Consider the following 23,051-nt stretch of genomic DNA (forward strand, 5'->3'; position numbering starts at 1 on the left):
TAGAAACCCAATTTGAAGGTGAGATTTTTTGAAAAACCGATTATCTGGCTTTTAATGCACTGTTGATTTCATAAAGTTACCTAATTTTTCCAGTAAAGTTTTTCCCCACCAAACAACTTTTTTTTATATTTTTCTACCTATCTCACTTTATCTATCTTTTCAATCATTTCTCTATCTATCTCATTTCCTTACTATTCCAAAAAAATTTCCTGAACCAGACGCCCCTTTAATTTATTATGAACGAATTGGGTCTGGATAACAAACTTTCATTTGCAGCGATTTATATTTGAACGAAAAAAAACCAATGCATTAGGCCAATGGTTGGGCCTGAGGTGAACTAAACCTAACTTGTTGAATGGCCCAAGAATGGAAAACATCCTCTATGCCTTTGCGTGTACAATGCTCATGTCACTCACGTGGAGTTAACGGCAACGCAGTTTTGTTTACTTCATCGATACTGTCAGATTTAGACGGCGTTTTTCAGCGCGAAACTTTTCGGAGCCAGGCCGGTTGAATCGAACGTGGGCCTTACCCAAATAGAAATTAGAAACCGCGGTTTCTCTTCCCCCAATTCCATTTACATTTTTTTTTTAAATTTTACAAACAGTTAATTAATAATTAATTAATCATTTAATAAATTAAAATGCACTACTTTAATATCTGATTGTCCTCATCGCATTCCTTTTTCAGTTTTCTGCTCTGCCCTTCCAATTTCGGTGTCTCTGTTGCATTTCTTGTTTCATCAAAATCCTTCCAGCTTTCACAAATTGAATTACGATAAGAATTGGTTCCGAAATCTCGTGGCCGTTTCTCGAATTGAAGACTTCACAGTATATCGTGTAAAATTAAATTCTGGCTTCGAATTACTACTCAATGGAAGGGGATTTCGAGGCGAATGACATGCTCACGCTCACACAGGATCCCTTTGATGCTAACGATAATGTAAGCTCATCGCTCTCTTTTACAGAGTAGATATTAGGCGTGGAACTTGTACTTTTCACTTTGGACGTGGAATGCTACTTAAACCCTCCCTTACGCTTATTTTTATGTAATTTTCATATGAGCATGCTCTGAATTCTATTAGCTTCACCGATGTTACTCAAGAATATTAAAAAAAAAAAAACAGTGATGTTTATGGCTTGCTCAAATAATGACTTAGGCTTTGGAATTTTGGATTATTTCATGCCAGCTTGTAATTTTAATTGTCACCAGTGCTGAACACTTAATATTTGGTAACTAACAGGATAATTTAGCAACTGAAGGGGAAAGATGTGGAATATGCATGGATATTGTTGTTGACAGGGGAGTTTTGGATTGCTGTCAGCACTGGTATGTATTTTCTTCCTTTCGTCTTGAAGGCTTAAAATACATGCTTTCTTTCTTTTAAATTGCCATCTTGATCTTCTTGTTTGGGAGGTGTCATTTCGCTTTATGGATTGTGCCTTACATATCATCCGCAGAAATAATAGGCTTGAGTTTCGTTATTCATTGCACATGGTGAAGAAAAATGAAATGATGAAATGTGCTGGCAAAATCTATTTGTGTAAGAGTAAAAGACAATAAGTGGGGGTGCAAGTCGTTGTTGGACTTGGTTTTGATCGAATTGTGGAGCCCAAACAAATTTTTTGTTACAACAATAACAACAAAAGCCTTTTCCCACTAGGTGGATAAATTTTTATGTAAAGAAGGAAAAAAGGAAAAAGAAGATATTGCTTATGAAGTGTATAAGTAAAAGGATGGGATATGAATGGGCACATGACCCTTGAACATGTCTGGACTTTGGGGGTCCTAGTGCCCCTGCCATTCTACACAAGAACAAAATAAAGTGGGTAGTTGTGCAGCATAACGGAGAGAGTAAAGGTATTCCTGTGTGTGCTTCCAGAGAGTGAAGAGGTTGCTAACAATGGCGAAGAACAAAGGTGATCTGTGGGGTGCATGGTGGACTGCTCCCTGCAGTATATGTCGATGTAACAGCCCAAGTAAAATGTGGTGCTGGTATTTGACATAATTTATTTGTGGTAGATTTGGGTGTATTATAGGGTATATGCGAGGAAGTTTTGAGAGGTTTAGTTTTGTTTTTGCCAATTTGAATTGTTGGTTATTTTTGTGGAACTATGGATATAGGTGATTAGCGGTGGATGTGTGGTCATATAAGGATAGATAAGATAAGAAATGAAGATATTCGACGAAAGATATGAGTAATACCGGCGGTTGAAAATATAAGAGAATATAGATTGAGGTGGTTTGGGCACATATTCGAAGACCCCTAGATGCTCCCATAAGAATAAAAGTTTGTTACTAATGGTTCCTTCTTAGTCCTTTTCCCCTATATCTTTCTTTCTCTCTTTCTTTACCTCTCCTTTTTTTTTCATCTCTAATCTTCTTCTCTTATTTTTTTTTTTATTTCCTCTTATTTTTTTATTTTTGCTTTTTATTTCTTTTCTTTTTTCTCTTTTGTATTTTTCTCTTATTTATCTTTATTGTCACTTCATTTTGTTTTCTTTTTTCTTTTTAATTGTTTATTGTTTTTTATTTATTTAATTTCTACCTTTTTTCCTTAATCTTTTCGTACTCTCCATTTGGGTTCATTGCCATCGACCCTAACTAGTTTGAGATAAAGGTGTTGTTGATTAGTGGCGGAGCCAGCCTCCCAAGCCAGCTAGGGCCCAGGAAAATTAGTTGGTGCCAAACATTAAAATGTAGAAGGTTATGTAGCCACATTTTCAACGTGGCTAATTTTCGAATTTTAGCTCGGGCCAAGGCCCCCCCACCTAACGTGGCTCTGCCACTGTTGTTGATGTTGATGTTGTATGCACATAGGTGCTGTTGGTTGAACTATTTAAATTGCTTACATCCCTGTGGTTGTGCTTTTCCCATTACATGTTGATTTTTCCCCTTCATTTTTCAGTATCTATGTTGAAATTAATCTGATATTTTGAGCTTGATTCATTCGTTTCACAGGTTCTGCTTTGTATGCATTGACAACTGGGCTACCATCACTAATCTCTGCCCACTTTGCCAGAATGAGTTTCAGTTGATCACATGTGTTCCAGTGAGTGATATAAAATTGCGGAATGCTGCTTTATGTTCATTGCTTTTGTATAACTTTTCAGGTTATAATTGAATTTGCTCACCTTATTTATTCTGTTCTGGACCATGCACTTTGTTGTTTTGATTAATATTATTATGAAAATTTTGTTATTAATACATCTAATATCTTGAAAATACTATTAAAATTTGGTGCATTGCTAAACATGTAAATCTCATGATCGTGAAGGTATACGATACCATTGGAAGCAATAAAGTTGAAGATGACTCATACTTCAGGCAAGTGTCCCTCCATTATGTTTGTATGGTTAACAGCCTTATTTTCTTTGTTTGTTTGTATCGACATACATTAAGTTTGGGATTTTCAGGGTTGTTGTTCAAGTTGAAAGTCATAAATTTTGTATAGTTCTAGCCATGCATCACTATGATCAATTTTAAGTAGATATTTTACAGTTTTATCTCTCAATTTTGAGTAAATACTTTACAGTTTTATTGCTCAATTTTGATTAAATGCTTTACAGTTTTATCATGTTCCTGCTGAAATTTTTTTTATGTAATCTTTTAGCTGTTTTCCTTCATGATTGCAGAGATGATGACTGGTCCATTGAAGGGAAGAACAACACTCTATCATTTCCCTCCTACTACATCGATGAAAATGTAATTACTTTCCATATAATACTATTTTAGAATTCCAGTCAAAAAATCTTGACCTCTGGTATATTGATGGCAACCTTGCTTCTGGCATTTCTTGTGTTTTTTGCTTGAGTGTTGAGAGGTGCGTTGCTGACTGGACCTCCACAGACCTGGTCGCGGGGAAGAGACGGTCCTGATCGCGTGAAGTTTGGTCGGAAAAGTCGCCGGAAAAAGTCTCCGGTGGCCTGAACAATGATTCTGGTGGCGGGCGGTGGTTCCGGTGGCCTCGGAGGTGCTGACGTGTTTGGAAAAATTACTCAGAGGCTGTTTACAGCCCTAGATGGCTTGCCGGAAGGACGCACGACAAGAAAGAGGACTCCTAAGCAGTGGGCTTAGGTTTTAAAGCAAAAACAAGGTTTCTAAGCAGAAGCGAGGGTCCCCAGAACGAAAGTGATGAAATATAAGACAGAAATGTTTTTCATATATTGATTGACACCCAAAGGGTTCTATATATACAGATTACAAGGTAGTTAAGGAGTTGAAGTAATAAATAAAAATAAATAAAAGTACACAACAAACGAAGAGGCATCGCACTAATCAAAGAGACTAGACTCTAAAAAAGACTCTAGAATATTCTACACTCCCCCTCAAGTTGGGAGATATATATTGATCATCCCCAACTTGCTAATTAAATCCTCAAAGATGGGTTTGTGTAACCCTTTGGTGAGAATGTCGGTTGTTTGCTCCTTGGTAGGTATATATGACAAACATACACTACCCTCCTCCAATTTTTCTTTGATAAAGTGACGATCAACCTCCACATGTTTGGTTCTATCATGATGAACAGGATTTTGAGCAATACTGACAGCAGCCTTATTATCACAATAGAGTCTGACAGGTAGAGAATAAGATATCTTTAATTCTTCAAGGAGTTTTCTTAACCAGATTCCTTCACAAATGCCATGGGCTAGTGCCCGAAATTCTGCTTCTGCACTGCTTCTGGCAACAACAGTTTGTTTCTTACTTCTCCAGGTCACAAGATTTCCCCAAACATAGGTACAATATCCTGAAGTGGATCTTCGGTCCATTGCAGAGCCAGCCCAATCAGCATCTGTATAGATTTCTATCATCCTCTTGTGTCCTCTTTTAAAGAGCATTCCCCGACCAAGGGTGTTTTTGAGGTACTTGAGGATTCTATAAACCGCACTAAGGTGTTTTTCCTTAGGAGAATGCATGAATTGGCTAACCATGCTAACTGCAAATGCAATATCAGGCCGAGTGTGAGATAAGTAGATCAGCTTTCCTACCAACCTTTGGTACAGCTCCCTGTCAACATCTTCTCCATCTTCAATTCCCAATTTAATATTGGGTTCAACTGGAGTTTCTGCAGGCTTGCACCCAAGCATACCTGTTTCTTGTAGCAGGTCTAGGATATATTTCTTCTGAGATAAGAAGATTCCTGCCTTGCTACGAGCAACTTTCATTCCAAGGAAATATTTGAGTGATCCAAGGTCCTTCAGTTCAAACTGATTAGCTAAACCCCCTTTAAAGATTTTATTTCCTCCCAGTCATCACCTGTGACAATTATGTCATCAACATAAACAATGAGGATAGCAATTTTACCACTATCGGAGTGTTTGAAAAATAAAGTGTGATCAGTCTGAGCTTGGATAAATCCTCTTCCTTTAACAGCACGAGTAAACTTGTCAAACCACTCTCTAGGGGATTGTTTAAGTCCATAAAGAGACTTCTTCAACATGCATACTGAACCATCTCCCTCCTCAAAACCAGGTGGTGGATCCATGTAAACTTCCTCATGTAAGTCCCCATTTAAGAAGGCATTCTTTACGTCCAATTGATGCAAGGGCCAATCAAGGTTGGCAGCAAGTGACAGTAGGACTCGAATAGAGTTAAGTTTGGCAACGGGAGCAAACGTCTCCTGATAGTCTATCCCATAAGTCTGAGTAAATCCTTTGGCAACCAATCTGGCCTTATATTTGTTGATGCTGTTATCTGCATTAAATTTTATTGTGAACACCCATTTGCAACCTACAGTTTTCTTTCCTCTGGGAAGTGCCACGGACTCCCAAGTTCCATTTTTTCTGAATGCATCCATTTCTTCAAAGACTGCATCCCTCCATTTAGGGTCATTAAGTGCCTCTTGGATATTTTTTGGTATTTTTGTACTGTCTAATATAGTGTTGAAAGCACGAAAACCTGGAGATAACTTTTCATATGAAATGTGATGAGAAATAGGATGAGCAGTGCAAGATCTAGTACCTTTTCGAAGGGCAATAGGTATATCTAGGTTAGCTGTACCAGTGTTCTCAAGTGGATTGCTGGAACTAGGACTCGGGTCAGAATCCTGGCAGTCTAGAGGATCTTGAGGAGATTTATGCCTGCTGTAGAATTTTCCCCATTTACCGGGAGGATCTCCAGTCTCTGGTACAGTTGCTGTCCTTGTCTCCTGTACATTAACTCCCCCTGTCTCCAAAGGTAGAGAAACAACAGATGTTTCCAAGGGTAAAGGTAAGACAGTAGAATTATTTGGAATCCAAGACATGTCTTCATTTACACCAATAGACTCCCCCTGAAGAGAAGTCGAGGGAAAAAATGATTGTGTTTCATAAAAAGTAACATCCATAGAAACAAAGACCTTTCGAAGAGAAGGTGAGTAGCACTTGTAACCTTTTTGATTAGGAGGATATCCTATGAAGACACATCTAACAGACTTAGGATCAAGTTTGGACCTTTGATGTGGATGAATATGAACAAAAACCACACAGCCAAACAATTTTGGAGGAAGGTAAGATAGAGCCCGAACGGAGGGAAAAGAGCGGGTAAGGCAAGATATGGGAGAATGAAAATTCAGGACACGAGAGGGCATTCGATTGATGAGATATGAGGCAGTCAAGACAACCTCCCCTCACAGGTATTTAGGGACATGCATTGTAAACAAGAGGGCTCTAGCAACTTCAATGAGATGCCTATTTTTTCTTTTAGCCACCCCATTTTGTTGAGGGGTGTTAGGACAAAAACTTTGATGGATAATACCTTGCTTGGTTAGGTAATCACCAAGAACAGAATTGAAATATTCAGTACCGTTGTCAGTTCGCAGGATTTGGATAGAAGTCTGGAATTGAGTTTGTACCATAGCATGAAAGTTTTTAAAAGTGGCTGTAGCTTCAGACTTATCCTTTAGAAGATATACCCAGCATACCCTGGAATGATCATCAATGAAGGTAATAAACCAACGAGCTCCAGATATATTTTTTTCACGAGCTGGTCCCCAAATATCACTATGAATCAATGTAAATGGAGACGAAACATGATAATCTCTGGGGGAATAAGAAACACGAGAGTGTTTTGCAAATTGACAATCATCACAACAAAGGGAACTTGGTTTTTTATTGATAAATAAGTTTGGAAACAACTTTTGAAGATAAAAGAAATTTGGGTGTCCTAAACGACGATGCCACAACAAAACATCATTACAATCATCTGATAAACATAAAGAGTGATTTGCAAAAAATCTCTTTTCATGAGAATCTTCTTCAAAATAGTAAAGCCCTTCTTCCTCTCTAGCACTGCCAATCATCATCCTCGAATCCTGTTCCTGAAAAACACAGGTTTTGGCAGAGAATTTAGCAACACAATGCAATTCAGAGGAAAGTTTACTAATAGAAATAAGGTTACAAGTAAGAGAAGGGACATGAAGGACAGAATTCAGAGTAATATGTTCAGAGAGCTTAATAGATCCCTTTCCCGCAATATTAGAGAAACTACCATCAGCAGTCCTTATTCGTGACTGGTGATAATAAGGGGTATAAGAACAGAACAAGGTTGCATTACCTGTCATATGATCAGAAACTCCGGAATCAAGAATCCAACGACTACTACGATCAACATGGAATGCCATACCTTGTTGAGCAACATGGCTAGTTGCCTCAGCAGATTGAGACATCACCTTCTGAAATTGCTCATACTGAGCTTTAGGGATGAATACACCTTCGGAATTTGGAGAGGCACGAGACTCCTCACCCTTATCATCAGAAGAGATTTGATAAGCACGACTCTTGTTCAGCCCCTTTGTTTTCCAGTTTGGTGGTTTTCCATGAATTTCCCAACATTTTTCGCGAGTGTGACCACTCTTATTGCAATGAGAACACCATCAGTCAGAACGTTTTGTATCACTAGGGGGACGAGGATTATGTTTTGCTACTAAGGCAGATACATCGGAGGATTTAGAGTTCTTTTCTCCCAACATTACCTTTCGGCGAAGTTCCTCCCATCGTACCATAGAAAAAGCAGCTGCAATGGAAGGTAATGGGTTCTGACCCAATATCCTACCACGAACATCATCAAAATCACGATTAAGGCCAGCAAGAAAATCATTGAGACGTCTTTTCTCTAAGTAACTCTTAAACCTTGCATTAGCTTCTAAACCTTGAAGATCTGCTGCATCATAAAGATCCAACTCCTGCCACAAAGTTTTTAAAGCAAGAAAGTATTCAGTAACAGACATCCCCTCTTGATGTAACTCTCTTACCTTGGTGTTGAGTTCAAAAGCCTGAGAAGCATTGCCCAGGTTAGAATAATATTCTTTAACGGCATCCCAAATTTCCTGAGCCGTATCAAGAAACAAATAAGTTTGACTGATATCAGGATCCATGGAGTTAGTCAACCAGGTCATGACCAAGGCATTTTCAGTCATCCATTTATCATAATCAGGTTCATCAGCTTCGGGTTTTTCCTTTTTTCCATCAAGATACCCCATTTTCCCTTTTGCTTGGATAAACAGCTTGACAGATTGATGCCATTGCACATAATTCTTACCGTTTAAACGGTGGTTTGTAATCTGTATAGCTGGGTTGTCTCCGGAAGACGAAAAATAGGGAGGAGGAGAGACACCGGAAACTCCACCGGGTGATTTGTCATAATGCTTATTCTCAGCCTCATTATTTTCATCTTCCATTGTTCAAAGAAAAAAAAAAAAAAAAAAAACGTTCAGAACAAAGCTTGACGAGCTTGACGAAGAGGAAACAACAAGACCCAGCAAAAAAAGTGCTCCAATCGTGATTTAAACCCTCAGAACAGGAAGAGGGAGGCCAGGCGAGCTGTTTTGTGAAAGCCGCGTGTCAAACGGAGACCGGCAGGGCGGCGCGTGGCTCACACGCGTCGGAGAGGCTGCTCTGCTGTGGCGGCGCGTGGCTGACTTTCCGGCGACGGGGCTGACGTGGGTCGACTCGGAAATGGCTTCTGAGTCCAGTGGTGGCCTTGGTTTCGTGATTGGAGCGGTCCAGATATGAGATCTGGGTTATAGAAGACGAACAGTGAAAAGAAAAAAAGGAAAAAAAAGACGTGGAGGTTTACAAGATGACCACAGGATAACCTGCTCTTGATACCATGATGAAATATAAGACATAAATGTTTTTCATATATTGATTGACACCCAAAGGGTTCTATATATACAGATTACAAGGTAGTTAAGGAGTTGAAGTAATAAATAAAAATAAATAAAAGTACACAACAAACGAAGAGGCATCACACTAATCAAAGAGACTAGACTCTAAAAAAGACTCTAGAATACTCTACAGAAAGAGCTCTGATACCAACTTGAATATAAAATAATATGTTGTGTATTGATCTAATTCAGAGAGTTACAATATATAGAGACTCTAATGGGCTTATATGAAAGGCCCAGACCTAATACAATCAGAATAATTACAGACTCTAATCATATCTAATCATATCTAATCAGACTAATCATATGTAATCATATCTAATATATTCTAACACACATATCCCATACGCAAAAATCTTTTGATTCCAATCATAAATTGATTTCAAGTGTTTTCTAAATGTCAATACAAGTCTGGACACTGGAGTGAACTGCGCATACAAATTTTGGCATTTAGATCCTTAGCACTGTGTTACCTGTGATTGGTTCATTAACAGCACATGTGCCTGAAGTCTTTAGCTGTGTGCAATATATATTTTGGCTATACAACTAACATGGAATCTCAAGCATGGAAAACAATTATGTCATGATTGATATCGTTTTATTTATCTTCATATATTTATTGTGCTAGTTTATTTGCATGGTAAGAGATAATGGAGACACTGGAGAGGGTAAAAAGGTAGTTAGAAAAGTAAAGAACACAAATATACTGACTGAATCTGAAAATCTAGTACCGACCCCTAAACCATGTTCTAATATTATGACTACATATTGACAGTCACGTACCCTTTACTTGGGATGCACTACAAGCAAATATTTTCCTAATTCTCTCACTCAGTTACTTAATACTCTTATCAATTCCTCAACATTTTTAAGTAGCAAAATCCTGCAGCACTTGACTCTGCTTAGGAATTAATATAATTTTCAACATTCTTATTTTGCATTATTATTTGTCTTTTTCTGAAATTAATGTATAACACTAATCCTTATGTATTTCATCATTTTGTAGGCAGTTATTTGCTTGGATGGTGATGGCTGCAAAGTTCGAAGTGGATTGGCAACTATTGAAGGAGATTCTGGTCTTGATACATCAATTGCTTGTGATTCATGTGATATATGGTAAGCTCAAAACAATGGATTAGGTTAATAAGTTTCAGATATTTAGATTGTGTTATAATGTATAAAAAATATCTTACAATATCTTGATTGTATCTTAGAATAGTTCAATAGTTCATAATAATTTATATGATCTCTTAGGAATAGTTTCCTTATTTCTTATATTTCATGATTTATTTCCTTATTTAATTAGGATTTGGAGTTTAATATTTATATAAATCGGGATTGCATCACATCAAATCAATACCAATATTATTCAGTTTTTATTCTCTCTTTTATTCCTTCCATATCTAAATCCCTGTAATTTTAACAGATTGAAATAAATATCTTTTGTTTAATATGCCGTTGAGTGAGTAAAATTTCAGTAGATTATTGTCTTCTATGACTATGATGTTGTTGTTGGATTGGTTCCCTTTCTATTTCCGTGTTTGCCTAGGTTTAGAGCAAAGCTGCAAGAGCCATTTGGCAGAAAAATTCTGCGTTTTCAGCTTGTAACAAAATTTACAGACTGCCTTGCTTATAAATTCATAAGAAACACAAATAGATGGATAGTTAAATCTAAAAGGGTCGATTAGAAGTTTGACAGGAGTCAAGGGTGCAGCCAGGCACATGCTTGCTGTCGGAACACACTGTGGATTGCTTGTCTTGTTATTTTTTACATGGCTAAGCTGACCCTATTGAAGCATGGCCATCAATGATCAACCCATTCTAAACACATGGTAGATCATGATTGTAAGAGAGATGGTGTTCATAATGTAGTATAAAATCTAAGAGCTTGTGCAAGTGTTTTTGTCAACTACTTTTATTGGTGGGGTGTGTGTTTTTTTTGGGGGGTAGATCATTATTAGGATTTTTGGCAAAAGTACCCCATGATTGTTGCTCGAATTTCATTGTGACAGGTATCATGCCTTCTGTGTGGGATTTGATACTGAAGCTACATCTGACAGTACGTGGTTATGCCCAAGGTAAATTAAATTGTCAGTTATTCTGTTGGGTATTGTTGTGCTTCCAATTAATTCTTCTTATTATCTTTAATCTCAAAGCTCTTTTGTATGCTGTTTGTTCATATGCATAGAAGCCGCTCATTTGACATTTTTTTCCCAGTATGGTTCCCTAAGATAGAAAACTTGGTTAGATTATTGATAATCTAAACAAGAAATTAGAAACTGTTTAAGGTGTGGTTAACTATCAAATGAATGTATTTTATCCAAAACCAAAATAGAACTGTCAAAAGGTTGTCCATAATCCTAGTTTTACAAACAAATTCTCTGTTATCTGAAGTTTCATGCTAAACACATTGCTGGGTTTGTATCTAATTATTGTTACTTATTGTAAATTATTAGATTTATTTATCTGATTATTATTTTTGTATTACTATTTTGTAATAGTTAGAATACTCTAGAAGTTTATTTGGGCTTAGCCCATTAGGTCTTTTTAGTCTTTTTAAATAGAGAATTTTTGTACAGTTATTACACAATTCAATATTATACAATTCAATTTGGTATCAGAGCTCTCGATTCTGAGGGTTCTGCTTCAGCAATTCCCGCCGTTAGAGCAGAAACCTTTTTCTATTTGCCTCTCGCCGCCACTAGCCACCACCGGAAAATTTTCTCGGGGATCTTTTGGACCGAGAGGAACCCTATTGGACTTCTTTTTCTCTGATGTATCCTTCTACGTACATTTTCCAGTCAATTGACATCCCAAACAATTCCAAAAACAGTGAACCGCACCTGTTCTCACTGTTAAGCACTATTCCAGTGACTTTTTGGACTCCAGCCAGCCACAGACAGGAGCGCAACCTTCGGGTGACCTTCACCTGAAAAGCACAGCTTCGACTAACCAGGCATGCGCTCCCAGGCGCTGCTTCTTCTGCGCGTGACACCCACGCGCTGACAACTTCTCTTGCGCGTGATGGTGGGGTTTCACCTCGGACCACCTTTGCTCTGCTGGTCTCCTTGCGCGTCTGGATCTGTGACTATCTTGGCATTTCCACTTAGTCACAATCTTCCCACAGTATTTCGTTACCGTTCCAGTGACATTTTGTTCACTGTTTTGATTGTTTTTGTTCTTAACTAGTGTTATGTCGGACATTGAAGACACTCCAATCAATCAATCATTTGGTACACACTCGATGACTATTCTTTCACCAAATGATCTTCCTGTTTTCCATCAGAATTACCGTCTTAATGGAAAAAATTATTTACAATGGTCTCAGCTTGTTCATACCATCCTCGGAGGGCGTTGTAAAATTGCTCATCATGAAGGACTTTTCCTTACCAAAACAGATCCAAAATTTACTGATTGGGATGATGAAGACTCCCTTATTATGGCGTGGCTATAGAACTCTGGCTCCTGAGGTTAGTCAACATTGCATGTTCTTATCTACTGCTCTTGAGATCTGGGATATTCTTAGGCAGACTTAATCAATGAAACAAGATACCGCCACCTGCTATGATTTGAGGAATAGGATTTTTTCTACCAAGCAGGGCTCTTTCTTTGTAATAGAGTATTATGGAATTCTGAATGGATTGTGGGCTGAGCTTGATCAGTACCAAAGTTTGAAGATGGAGTGTAGCAAGGATCTAGCCACTCTGGCCACCTTCACTGAACGAAATTGGATCTTTGATTTTTTTTGTGGCCTCAACTCAGAATATGACCCTATTCGGGTTCAAATTCTTGGTAAGGAAAAATTACCTTCTCTTTCTGAAGTTTTTCACACTGTCAGGGGTGAAGAAAGTCGTAGGGCTGTTATGATGGATGCCAAATTGTCCGAAGGATATGTCATGCTCTCATCTAAAGCTACTACACCTCTTTCTGATTCTAAGTCCACTGACGGGTCTGCTATGATCTCAGCTAAACCACTTCATGGGTTCTTTTCTTCTAAGTCCAGCAAAGAGGGTCGTTGGTGCAACTATTGTAAAAGACTAGGTCACACCAAAGAGGTTTGCTATCGTCTTCATGGAAAGCAATAGGTTCTTGAGAAGCTTGGTAAGCCAACCTCACGTGGTCAATCCTTTTTAGCTCCCTCATACATTTCTCCTGTAAATGAGACCTCACATATGCCTGGTGCGTTTACTACTATTCTTCGTGAGGAATTGGAACGGTTTAGGTCCATAGTTGAATCTCTCAATAAGCCCTCTGGTCCTGGTACTTTGGCTATGATTAGTAAGAACTCGTGCACTTATTCTTTTATTGCTTCTTGCATTGATCTCAAAACTTCATGGATTGTGGATTCTAGTGCTACTGATCATATGACTTGCTGCACAAACCCATTTCTTTCTTATAATCCTACTTTGGTATCGGACTATAGCTATAGCTGATGGATCACACACTTTGCAAGTTCTGGTAACATTAAAATTCAACCCTCCTTGTGTCTCAAAAATGCTTTTCATGTTCCTCAACTTTCTACCAATCTCCTTTCTACTCATAAGCTTACTACAGATTTGAATTGCATTGTAACTTTTTCCCCTTCTCATTGTGTTTTTTTAGGATCTTACCATGGGGAAGAAGATTGGAGTTGTTAAGTAGCAGGGTGAGTTGTATTATCTGGTTCCAGAATTTGCTGCAGAAGGTACCAGGGATCATATTTTGATGGCTAGTCAGTCTACTTCGGATTCTGTTATTTGGCTTCATCACAAGTGTTTGGGTCATCCTTCTTTTAGTGTACTTAAGTCTATGTTTTCGTCTTTGTTTGTGTCACAGTCTGTTGAGTCTTTTAATTGTGATGTTTGTCAGTTTGCAAAACATCATCGTATATCTTTTTCTTCGAGTGCAATAAAAAATGTTGAACCTTTTACTATTATTCATTCTGATGTTTGGGGGGCCTTCCAAGGTCCCTAATATTTCTGTTGCTAAGTGGTTTGTCTCCTTTATTGATGATTATACTCGGATAACATGGATATTCTTGATGAAAGATAAGGCAGAAGTAACACATGTGTTTATCCAATTTTATTATATGATTGAAGTCCAATTTGGTAAAAATATCAAACGCTTAAGATCAGATAATGGTACATAATATATTAATCAACTTCTTTCCCATTTTATTAAAGACAAAGGAATGGTTCATGAACTCACATGTGTGGATACCCCTCAACAGAATGGGGTTGCTGAAAGAAAAAAATCGACGTTTTCCTGAAGTCACCCTAGCATTATTGTTTCAAACATCTGTACCCAACTCTTACTGGGGAGAAGTTGTATTAACTGCAGTCTATTTGATCAACCGCTTACCTTCCAGAGTTCTTGACCATGTAAGTCCTGTTGATTTCATGACTTTTTTTTTTCCTTCTGTTCCAATTAAGAAGAGTCTCCAGTCTCGCGTCTTTGGTTGTGTTGCCCTTGTCCATGTCCATGAACAACATCGGAGTAAATTAGAGTCTAGAGCCCTTAAGTGTGTCTTCCTTGGTTATGCTCCCAATAAGAAAAGATACAAATGTTACCACCCTCCAAGTCGTAAATTCTTTGTCTCCATGGATGTTACCTTCCATGAATATGAGTCTTACTTTTTACACCCTCAGCTTCAGGGGAAGAACAATACAGAAGCTTCATCCATTTTCTTTGAGTTTGAGTCTCCCTTTCCGTTATCTACATCTCCTACCCTAGTAGTTATACTACATGACAATGAGAAGGAAGACTTAGTTGCTAAGGCTGAAAATTCATCTGATTCCTTATGTGACATGCCTCTATCGATCGACCGAAAATACGTAAAGCTGGGACACCCAAACTATTTTACCAAAGGAAGAAACAACTCACACTTCTCCACCAGCAACTGCAATTGTCTGAACCGCTGGTAAGTACTGAATACATTACTTCTTTTATTCCTAAGCCTGATATTTATTCTGATGACTTACCCATTGTTGTAAGGAAAGGGAAAAAGCCTTGTACCCAACACCTTATTTCTCATTTTGTCTCCTCTAAGAATCTCACTATGCAGCATAGAAGTTTTATTACAACACTTGACTCCATTTCATTCCCGAAATCAGTACATGAAACATTAAAGGATGATAATTGGTTTCAAGCCATGCATAACGAGATGAATGCATTGGAGAAAAATAATACATGGAAAGTTATTGACAGGCCAAATGAAAAAAGGGCAGTATGGTGCAGATGGGTGCATACTCCGAGGTATAAATCTGATGGGACTCTTGAGAAGTATAAAGCTCGAGTGGTAGCCAAGGGATACACAAAGACCTATGACATTGATTACGAAGAAACATTTGCTCCAGTGGCTATAATGAACACTGTAAGAGTTCTATTGTCTCTTACTGCTCATTTTAATTGGGATTTGAAACAGTTTGATGTGAAAAATTCCTCCCTCTATGGCGAATTAGAAGAGGAGGTTTACATGGAGATCCCACCAGGATTTAACTCTACAAATGGAGATAATAAAGTTTACAGGTCGAAGAATGTGTTGTATGGCTTGAAGCAATCCCCGCGTGCTTGGTTTGGAAGATTTACCAAAGTTATGCTATCGTTGGGATACAAGCAAAGTCAAGGAGATCATACACTTTTCTTTAAACATTCTCAGGAAGGTAAGACCATTATTCTTCTAGTTTATGTTGACAATATTATTATAACAGGGGATGATATAGGTGAGAAATTTGCTATGCAAAAAAGATTGACTGCTGAATTTGAAATTAAAGATCTTGAAAAACTGATATATTTTCTTGAGATAGAAGTTGCTTATTCAAAACAAGAGATATTTATTTGTCAACGGAAGTATGTTCTTGACCTCCTTAAAAAAACAGGAAAACTTGGGTGTAAACTTTCTAGTACTCCAATTGAGCAGAATCACAGACTAGGAAATGAAAATGAGAGCCCTCCAGTTGATAAAGAACAATATCAATGAGTAGTGGGAAGATTGATAGATCTAGCTCATACTAGACCTGTCTAGCTTATGCAGTTAGTGTTGTTAGTCAATTCATGCATGATTCGAGGAAGAAACACCTGCGAGATGTGGACAGGATTCTCCAATATGTAAAAGGCGCACCAGGCAAAGGACTATTGTTCCAGAGAGGAGGAAACCTATTCTTAGAAGTTTATACAGATGCCGATTATGCTGGATCTGTGATTGACCGACGGTCTACTTTGGGCTATTGTATGTTTCTCTATGAAAATCTAATAACGTGGAGAAGTAAAAAGTAAAATGTGGTTGCTAGATCAAGTGCAGAAATAGAATTTCGAACCATGGCTCAAGGGATCCGTGAGTTATTGTGGCTAAAAATTATTCTCGATGATCTCAAGGTGAGATATGAAAGATCTATGAAGTTACTTTGTGATAACAAGTCAGCTATTCGTATAGCCCACAATCCAGTTCAACATGATCGAACCAAACATATTGAGATTGATCGCCACTTCATCAAAAAGAAACTAGATAGTGGATTGATCATTACTGCATATATTCCTTCTGGTCATCAATGGGATGATGTCTTAACTAAAGGTCTTCCTAATGATAGATTTCAAGAACTTACTAACAAGTTGGAAATGATAAATATCCATTCCTCAGCTTGAGGGGGAGTATTGCAAAGATTAGATTTATTTATCTGATTATTATTTTTATATCACTATTTTGTAATAGTTAGAATACTCTAGAAGTTTATTTGGGCTTAGCCCATTAGATTTTTTTAGTCTCTTTAAATAGAGAATTCTTGTACAGTTATTACACCATTCAGTATTGTACAATTCAATTTTACTTACAAAATTCCCGGGTAAACTTCCTTCTGCTTGAAACATAAGCACATGAATCTAAAATTGTTTGCTGACAGTATATAATCTCTTCTTTTCATCCTTTAGTATTCTAATTCAGGGTTTTGTTTTAGATGTGTGGTTGATGAAGTTTCTAAAGGAACAGATGCCAATTCAATACAGAGGGCAACCGGGGAAAGTAACCCAGAGAATAGTAACAGTGAATGTCATGCTGAGGATTCATTTTCAGGAAAAGTGTGTGTGTCTGTGGCTGATAGTGGAGAGACAGCTGTTGTTGTCTCAATGGTTGACAGAAATACATGGGTTCCAGCAACAAGCGAGAAAGGCCTATTGCCTCTTGAAATTGATGGGGATATGTTGACTGAATCATGTATGTTAATATCTGACACAGATAATCAGCAGAGGGAGACAGAAAAGACAATTATGTCACCAGTCATGGAGGAAGAGGAACTGGAGCTGTCCTTATCGCACAATGTATCCTGTAGCCTAACTTCTAAATCCGTGGTGCATAATGAGTCAAAGAAAAGTGCTAATGGAGCAAGGAGTGAACCAAGTGGCTTTGATGGAACCAAGTTATTTGACGAGTCCCATGTCAAAACTAGTCCATCCAGAAATGAATCTGATATGGGTCTTCATCTTGGTTTGTCGGTGGGCTCTTTTTTATCTGGTAACTATTTTATGTAACTTATCACTAACTTTTTTTTAGCATGAAAAGTACATCATAATGATTTTTTGTGCTCTCCAATTGTAAGCTAGCCTGATTGTCTTGATCTTAATGTGATTCTAGTTGATAATGCGGATAAGAATGAAACAAAAGATCAAGCAACTGATGTCCTATGCTTGAGTCCTGAAGAATTTTTTTCAAAAGGTACTGCACCATTCTTAGAAATGATTCATTTTGCTTTCTTTATTTTATGTGACTCATGGAAAATCACTGACGGATTATATTGGTTGCTGAGAAGCATTTGAACACATTTTTAAACCATATAATGTCGCAAATAAAATGTTCTCAGGAGATGAAATTGAAACCAATGCTCGGAAGGACAATGCCAGAGTAACTGCTGGAAAGAGAAAGCATGTCGAATGCAGGTAATAATTCTTAAATCTATGTCATTTAAGATGAGTTGTGTCCAACAGTTATTGTGACTGTTGAAAGATTGAGTGAGAGAAAATAAAAAGGCTGTTGGACAATGCACACTTTGCCGTAGACCTCACCTGTATTTATACTAGAGGGAGTGATATACAATCTATAGTTGTCAATCCATCACCCCGCAATCAACTTCCTGATTGACAGGAATCAGTCACCCAGAATCAAGCCCCCCCAATTAACCACCCTTGATGTTAGGAGTCAATGCGTCCTTAATCCATAAGACTTTCCTTAATACTTCCCTATATTCTTAACAGTTACCAATGTCAAGTACTTTGAAATTCTCTCAACTAGGTGCTTCTGTTTATTTTCTTGTGTCTGAATAATGCGATTTTCACCTGCGCCATGTAAATTTGGCCATTTTGAACACCCACATCTTTCTTTTGAGGAGGAAAACTGTAGATGGGTTCAGTATTTTCTTAGCCTGATACCAAGATGTACCATTCCACTTAGATAGAAATTTATTTATTATTCTAAAACTCGAGAGACCTAGTTGTAATATATAGGGGCTGCTTTTAGCATTATGCTCACCTTTAGAAGTATGTGGTTGTTGGCATAAATTTTCATCATAAAAGTGGTGCTGCCAGCTGTGAAGACAAAATAATGAATAAGAACATTTTGAATCTTGTCTTGGTTTTTTTTTTTTAATACTCCCATGAAGACAGAAAGAAAGAGGAGCAGGTGCCTATATGTGCTATTAAAACTGAAGATATTCTGTTGAAATAAATTTGTTAATTGTTGTATGATCATCACATGAGGAGTTCAAATTCTGTCTTTCTTTTAATTGTTTTTTCCCTCAATTTCTTTCTTGATGTTACAGTTATGAGCAAATTCATATAAAAGTTGATGATGGAGATGCCAAGCCTGAACTTCCGGTTGAAGTTTTGCAAAAGAAAATTAGAGCTGCTGGTAGTCAAATGATTAGTGCTAATGACTCAGCTGATGCTCATCTTTCAGACAACGCTAAAAAATACCCTGCTTTAAAACATTCTCCAACAAAGGAGATTGTCACATCAGATATAATGAATATAGTTAAAGGGTCGAACCGGAGGCTTTCCAAGGGACTTGCTGGAACTAATGCTTTTGACAAGTTATCTGAAAAGAAAGAAAATATGGATGGGTTGAGGGTTAAAAAGATCATGAAGAGAGTTTCTGATGATGGAGAATCATCCTTGGTAGTTCAAAATCTAAGGAAGGAAATTAGAGAAGCTGTCCGTAACAAATCCTCCATAAACTTTGAGGATAACAATTTTGATACAAAGCTTCTTGAAGCATTTAGGGCTGCTATAGCAGGGCCTAAAACTGAACCTGTAAGTAAGTTATCTCCCTCAGCTGTAAAGGCAAAGAAGTCAATGTTGCAGAAAGGAAAAGTACGTGAACATCTAACAAAGAAAATTTTTGGGACTTCAAATGGCAGAAGAAAGCGTGCATGGGACAGGGACTGTGAAATTGAGTTTTGGAAATATCGTTGCATGAGAGCTTCAAAGCCTGAAAAGATCGAAACTTTAAAATCAGTTCTTGATCTACTAAGAAAAAGTTCGGAGAGCCCAGAATCAAATCAAGCTCCTGAACGTCAGGCCAAGAGTCCTATACTTTCCAGATTGTATTTAGCAGATACATCTGTTTTTCCACGGAAAGAGGATGTCAAACCTCTCTCTCTACTTAAAACCATTGCTAGCTCAGAGCAGACTAAACAAAATAACCCATCAGGAAAAGTATCAAATCTATCTCTTGATAACAATATTATAAAAGCAACACAGATAAATAATCTTTTATCAAAGACCAAAGTCTGTTCATCTGAAAAAAAAGTAGATAAGAAGATTGTACATGGCTCAGTTGATGATAATTCAGCTTCTGGTAAAGCACGTTTGAGAAGTCCCACAAAAGGGGCATCAGTTTCATCAGCTGGTGCCAAAGTTGGCACAAAGGAGTTAGGCCTAAAATCTGATTCTATAAAGATTGATAAAAGAAAATGGGCCTTAGAGGTTCTTGCGAGGAAAACAGCTGCTGCAAGCAGGAACACAGCAAATGAAAATCAGGAAGATGATGCAATTTTTAAAGGAAATTATCCTTTGCTGGTATGTAAACGGTCTGATTACTGTTTTTTTACGTGATCAATTTAATTATCTTTGAAGTTGGTATCAGAAATTGTTTATGAATGTTCACTGTTATTTCTTTCTGTTATTGTGAGTAGGCCCAATTACCAGCTGATATGAGACCAGTACTGGGACCTTGTCGCCACAATAAAATTCCTATATCAGTGAGGCAGGTATGCTGTAACTTTCGTTTCCACCTTACATGTGTTAGATTGAAGAAGAAAACTTGAGATGAAAAAAGCAACACACCTTTTTTTTTTTGGTACGCTGGATGTATCTAATAAGGGAAATACTTGTCTTATGTCACATAAGATACTTGTCTTATGTTGCACGCTCATAAAATCTTGTGCCCATTTTTTTTTTTCATTTTTTCTTTTTTTAAAAATTGTGGACCCCACAACTTTATTTCACCAACATAAGATACCTATCTTATGTAACATAAGATTAATATCTCCCATCTAATAAAAGCATCAATAGATAGTAATTCAAAATGACATTGGGTTTGAGAAAATATGTCCCAATTCCTACGTTGAATCCTTAGTACAATTATCCCTTTCTGCTGACTTTGGAACTAAATTTAACATTAGCTCTCTGCTGTTTTCAAATGTTTAACACAAACATCTGATTGCCACTGGATTTCCAACCCGGGTTTTTATCTCAGTTCCACTGTCAGTATCACTGGATGAGTGATACAATGCACTTGATGAGTGATACAACGCGAAGTTCCACGCCAAAAAAGAATGATAGAATCTTTTAAAGAATTTGAATCTATTATAGTCACGGATTGACTGGTTGCCAGATTTGAAGGATTGGAATTATTAATGGTGGACCCCATACAAATTTAGAATAATTTTTCTTCCTTTTTTGGCATGTTAGTGGAGTTGAATTGTATTTGAGTAATGGAGCATGACTATTTCCAATATACCAAGTTACAAAATCCGTTGGAGCTGCTTTCTTTCTCTATTAATGATCGTGTTGGTTAGATTTCTGCTATCTCATACTATGTTAATTTTAATATGTATACAGACACAACTTTACCGCCTGACAGAGCGCTTATTGAGGAACACAAACCTGCCAGTCATTCGCAGAACTGCAGATACAGAATTGGCTGTTGCAGATGCAATTAATATTGAAAAGGAGGTTGCTGACAGATCAAGCAGCAAGCTTGTGTATCTAAACCTTTGTTCACAAGAGCTCTTGCATCGCGCAAATAACACAAAATCCAATGTACCTGCCTCATCAGCAGTGCTCACTGATCAATCAGAACAAAATGCTGATGATCTTTCAAATGATCCTGCAGTTGAAATAGCATTGAAAGATGCTGGTCTATTGTCTGATTCGCCACCTAGCAGTCCACATAAGAACAGAGAAATATGTAATGAAGATGATATGTCAGGGCCGGATAATATACTTGAACTGGATTCTCATCCTGATCTGGATATTTATGGTGATTTTGAGTACGATTTGGAGGATGAAGATTACATTGGTGCTAGTTTTACAAAGGTCTCAAACCCAAAACAAGAGCAAAGTGAGTCAAAAGTGAAACTTGTTTTCTCCACCATGAACTTGAAAAAGTCAGATAATGCTTTGGATTGTCCAGACTGTGAGGGGTCTGAAAACAATGAAGTGTCAGGAGATGCTTCCTGCTCTCCAAACTGTCACAATAATGCAGTGCATAGGGATTCTACAATTGATGCAGAGATTGGCCAGCCTTCTGTTTCTTCTGAGCTCCCACATTGTGAGGGTGCTGTTGAGCCAGTTGATTCAGAATTTGAAGAATTATATGGCCCTGACAAAGAACCACTTATAAAATTTTTTCCAGATGGTGAATCAAGATCATTATTACGTGGAGAGGACAAGACAGAAACTCTAAGTGAGGTCAATGACTGCCATAATGACGTAAAACACGTCTTAGACAAAGCAGTAAATGTTTCGAAATTTGGGCATGAGAATCTCACAGAGAATGTGTTTGTCACTGCCAGCACTGACAAATCTAATATAGCTGAGGCGGGGGAAAATTCCCGAAGGAAGGAAGAGAAATCTGACATCACTTCCAAGCAGTCGGACTCTGTAAATCATGTTACTAGGAAGGTATTAGAAATCTAATTTTCCCTTGTCACTCATTTTCCTTATTTTTTTTTTTTTTAAATGAGCAATGGTCAATACTATCATTTTTTTTCTTCCATTTCTTTAGTTTCCTGTATAATTCCCAGATTTCCGTAACAGTGCTGGACTTTGTACAGGTAGAAGCCTACATCAAGGAGCATATCAGGCCACTGTGCAAGAGTGGTGTGATCACGGCTGATCAATACAGGTGGGTTGTTGCAAAAACAACTGATAAGGTTATGAAGCATCATTGCAAAGCAAAGAATGCTAATTTCCTCATAAAGGAAGGTGAGAAAGTAAAGAAACTTGCAGAGCAGTATGCTGAAGCAGCCCAACAGAATAGAAAAAATTGATTCCCGTAGCATCATTTAATCCTCGATAAGTTTTCTTGAGCTATTGCTCGTTATTCACCAATTTTTTTTTTTATTTGGGGTGCTACACCTTTTTAGAAACTTGCTTTAGTGGGCAACTGTGAATACATGTTAGATTTGCCTTAGCTGATCATTAATATGTGAATTGAGCACACAATGGGGATTGATTGAGGACTGAAAGAACTTGAGGTACGGGGTAAAATGACAAATTTTCATGAGATTATTCAAATGAACGTAGAATTTGATTACTAATGGGAGAATTGGTTCCCCTCCTTCAATGTATTATCTGCTCCATTTTCGTCTACAGTGATTAGTGACTAGTGACTACTTCGAATCTTCCTGCCCACCAATTCAACTATTCGTATAAAAGA

At 37.6% G+C, this 23,051-nt stretch overlaps 1 protein-coding gene across 1 annotated transcript; it reads left to right on the top strand.

The window, feature by feature from the left end:
- Positions 1 to 718: 718 nt before the first annotated feature.
- Positions 719 to 22,945, top strand: LOC133295999 (uncharacterized protein At4g10930). The gene is made up of 14 exons (XM_061494947.1): positions 719 to 942; positions 1,244 to 1,329; positions 2,962 to 3,052; positions 3,278 to 3,327; positions 3,636 to 3,705; positions 10,152 to 10,261; positions 11,158 to 11,223; positions 17,074 to 17,627; positions 17,748 to 17,828; positions 17,974 to 18,049; positions 18,928 to 20,185; positions 20,302 to 20,376; positions 21,230 to 22,294; positions 22,447 to 22,945. The coding sequence occupies exons 1-14, from the start codon at positions 874 to 876 to the stop codon at positions 22,660 to 22,662; spliced, it is 3,867 nt and encodes a 1,288-aa protein (XP_061350931.1). The 5' UTR covers positions 719 to 873; the 3' UTR covers positions 22,663 to 22,945.
- The last annotated feature ends 106 nt before the right edge of the window (positions 22,946 to 23,051 follow it).

This window comes from Gastrolobium bilobum, unplaced genomic scaffold, assembly GCF_033153095.1.
Source record: "Gastrolobium bilobum isolate Gb01-03AN ecotype WA unplaced genomic scaffold, APGP_CSIRO_Gbil_v1 utg3673, whole genome shotgun sequence".
NCBI lineage: Eukaryota > Viridiplantae > Streptophyta > Magnoliopsida > Fabales > Fabaceae > Gastrolobium > Gastrolobium bilobum.

Bases quoted from the DNA above. Each gene is read 5' to 3' on its own strand.
- LOC133295999 (XM_061494947.1), top strand. From the start codon at position 874: ATGGAAGGGGATTTCGAGGCGAATGACATGCTCACGCTCACACAGGAT. The intron at 3,053-3,277 runs GTGAGTGATATA...ATGATCGTGAAG, and splicing joins AGTTGATCACATGTGTTCCA to GTATACGATACCATTGGAAG. The intron at 11,224-17,073 runs GTAAATTAAATT...GTTTTGTTTTAG, and splicing joins AGTACGTGGTTATGCCCAAG to ATGTGTGGTTGATGAAGTTT.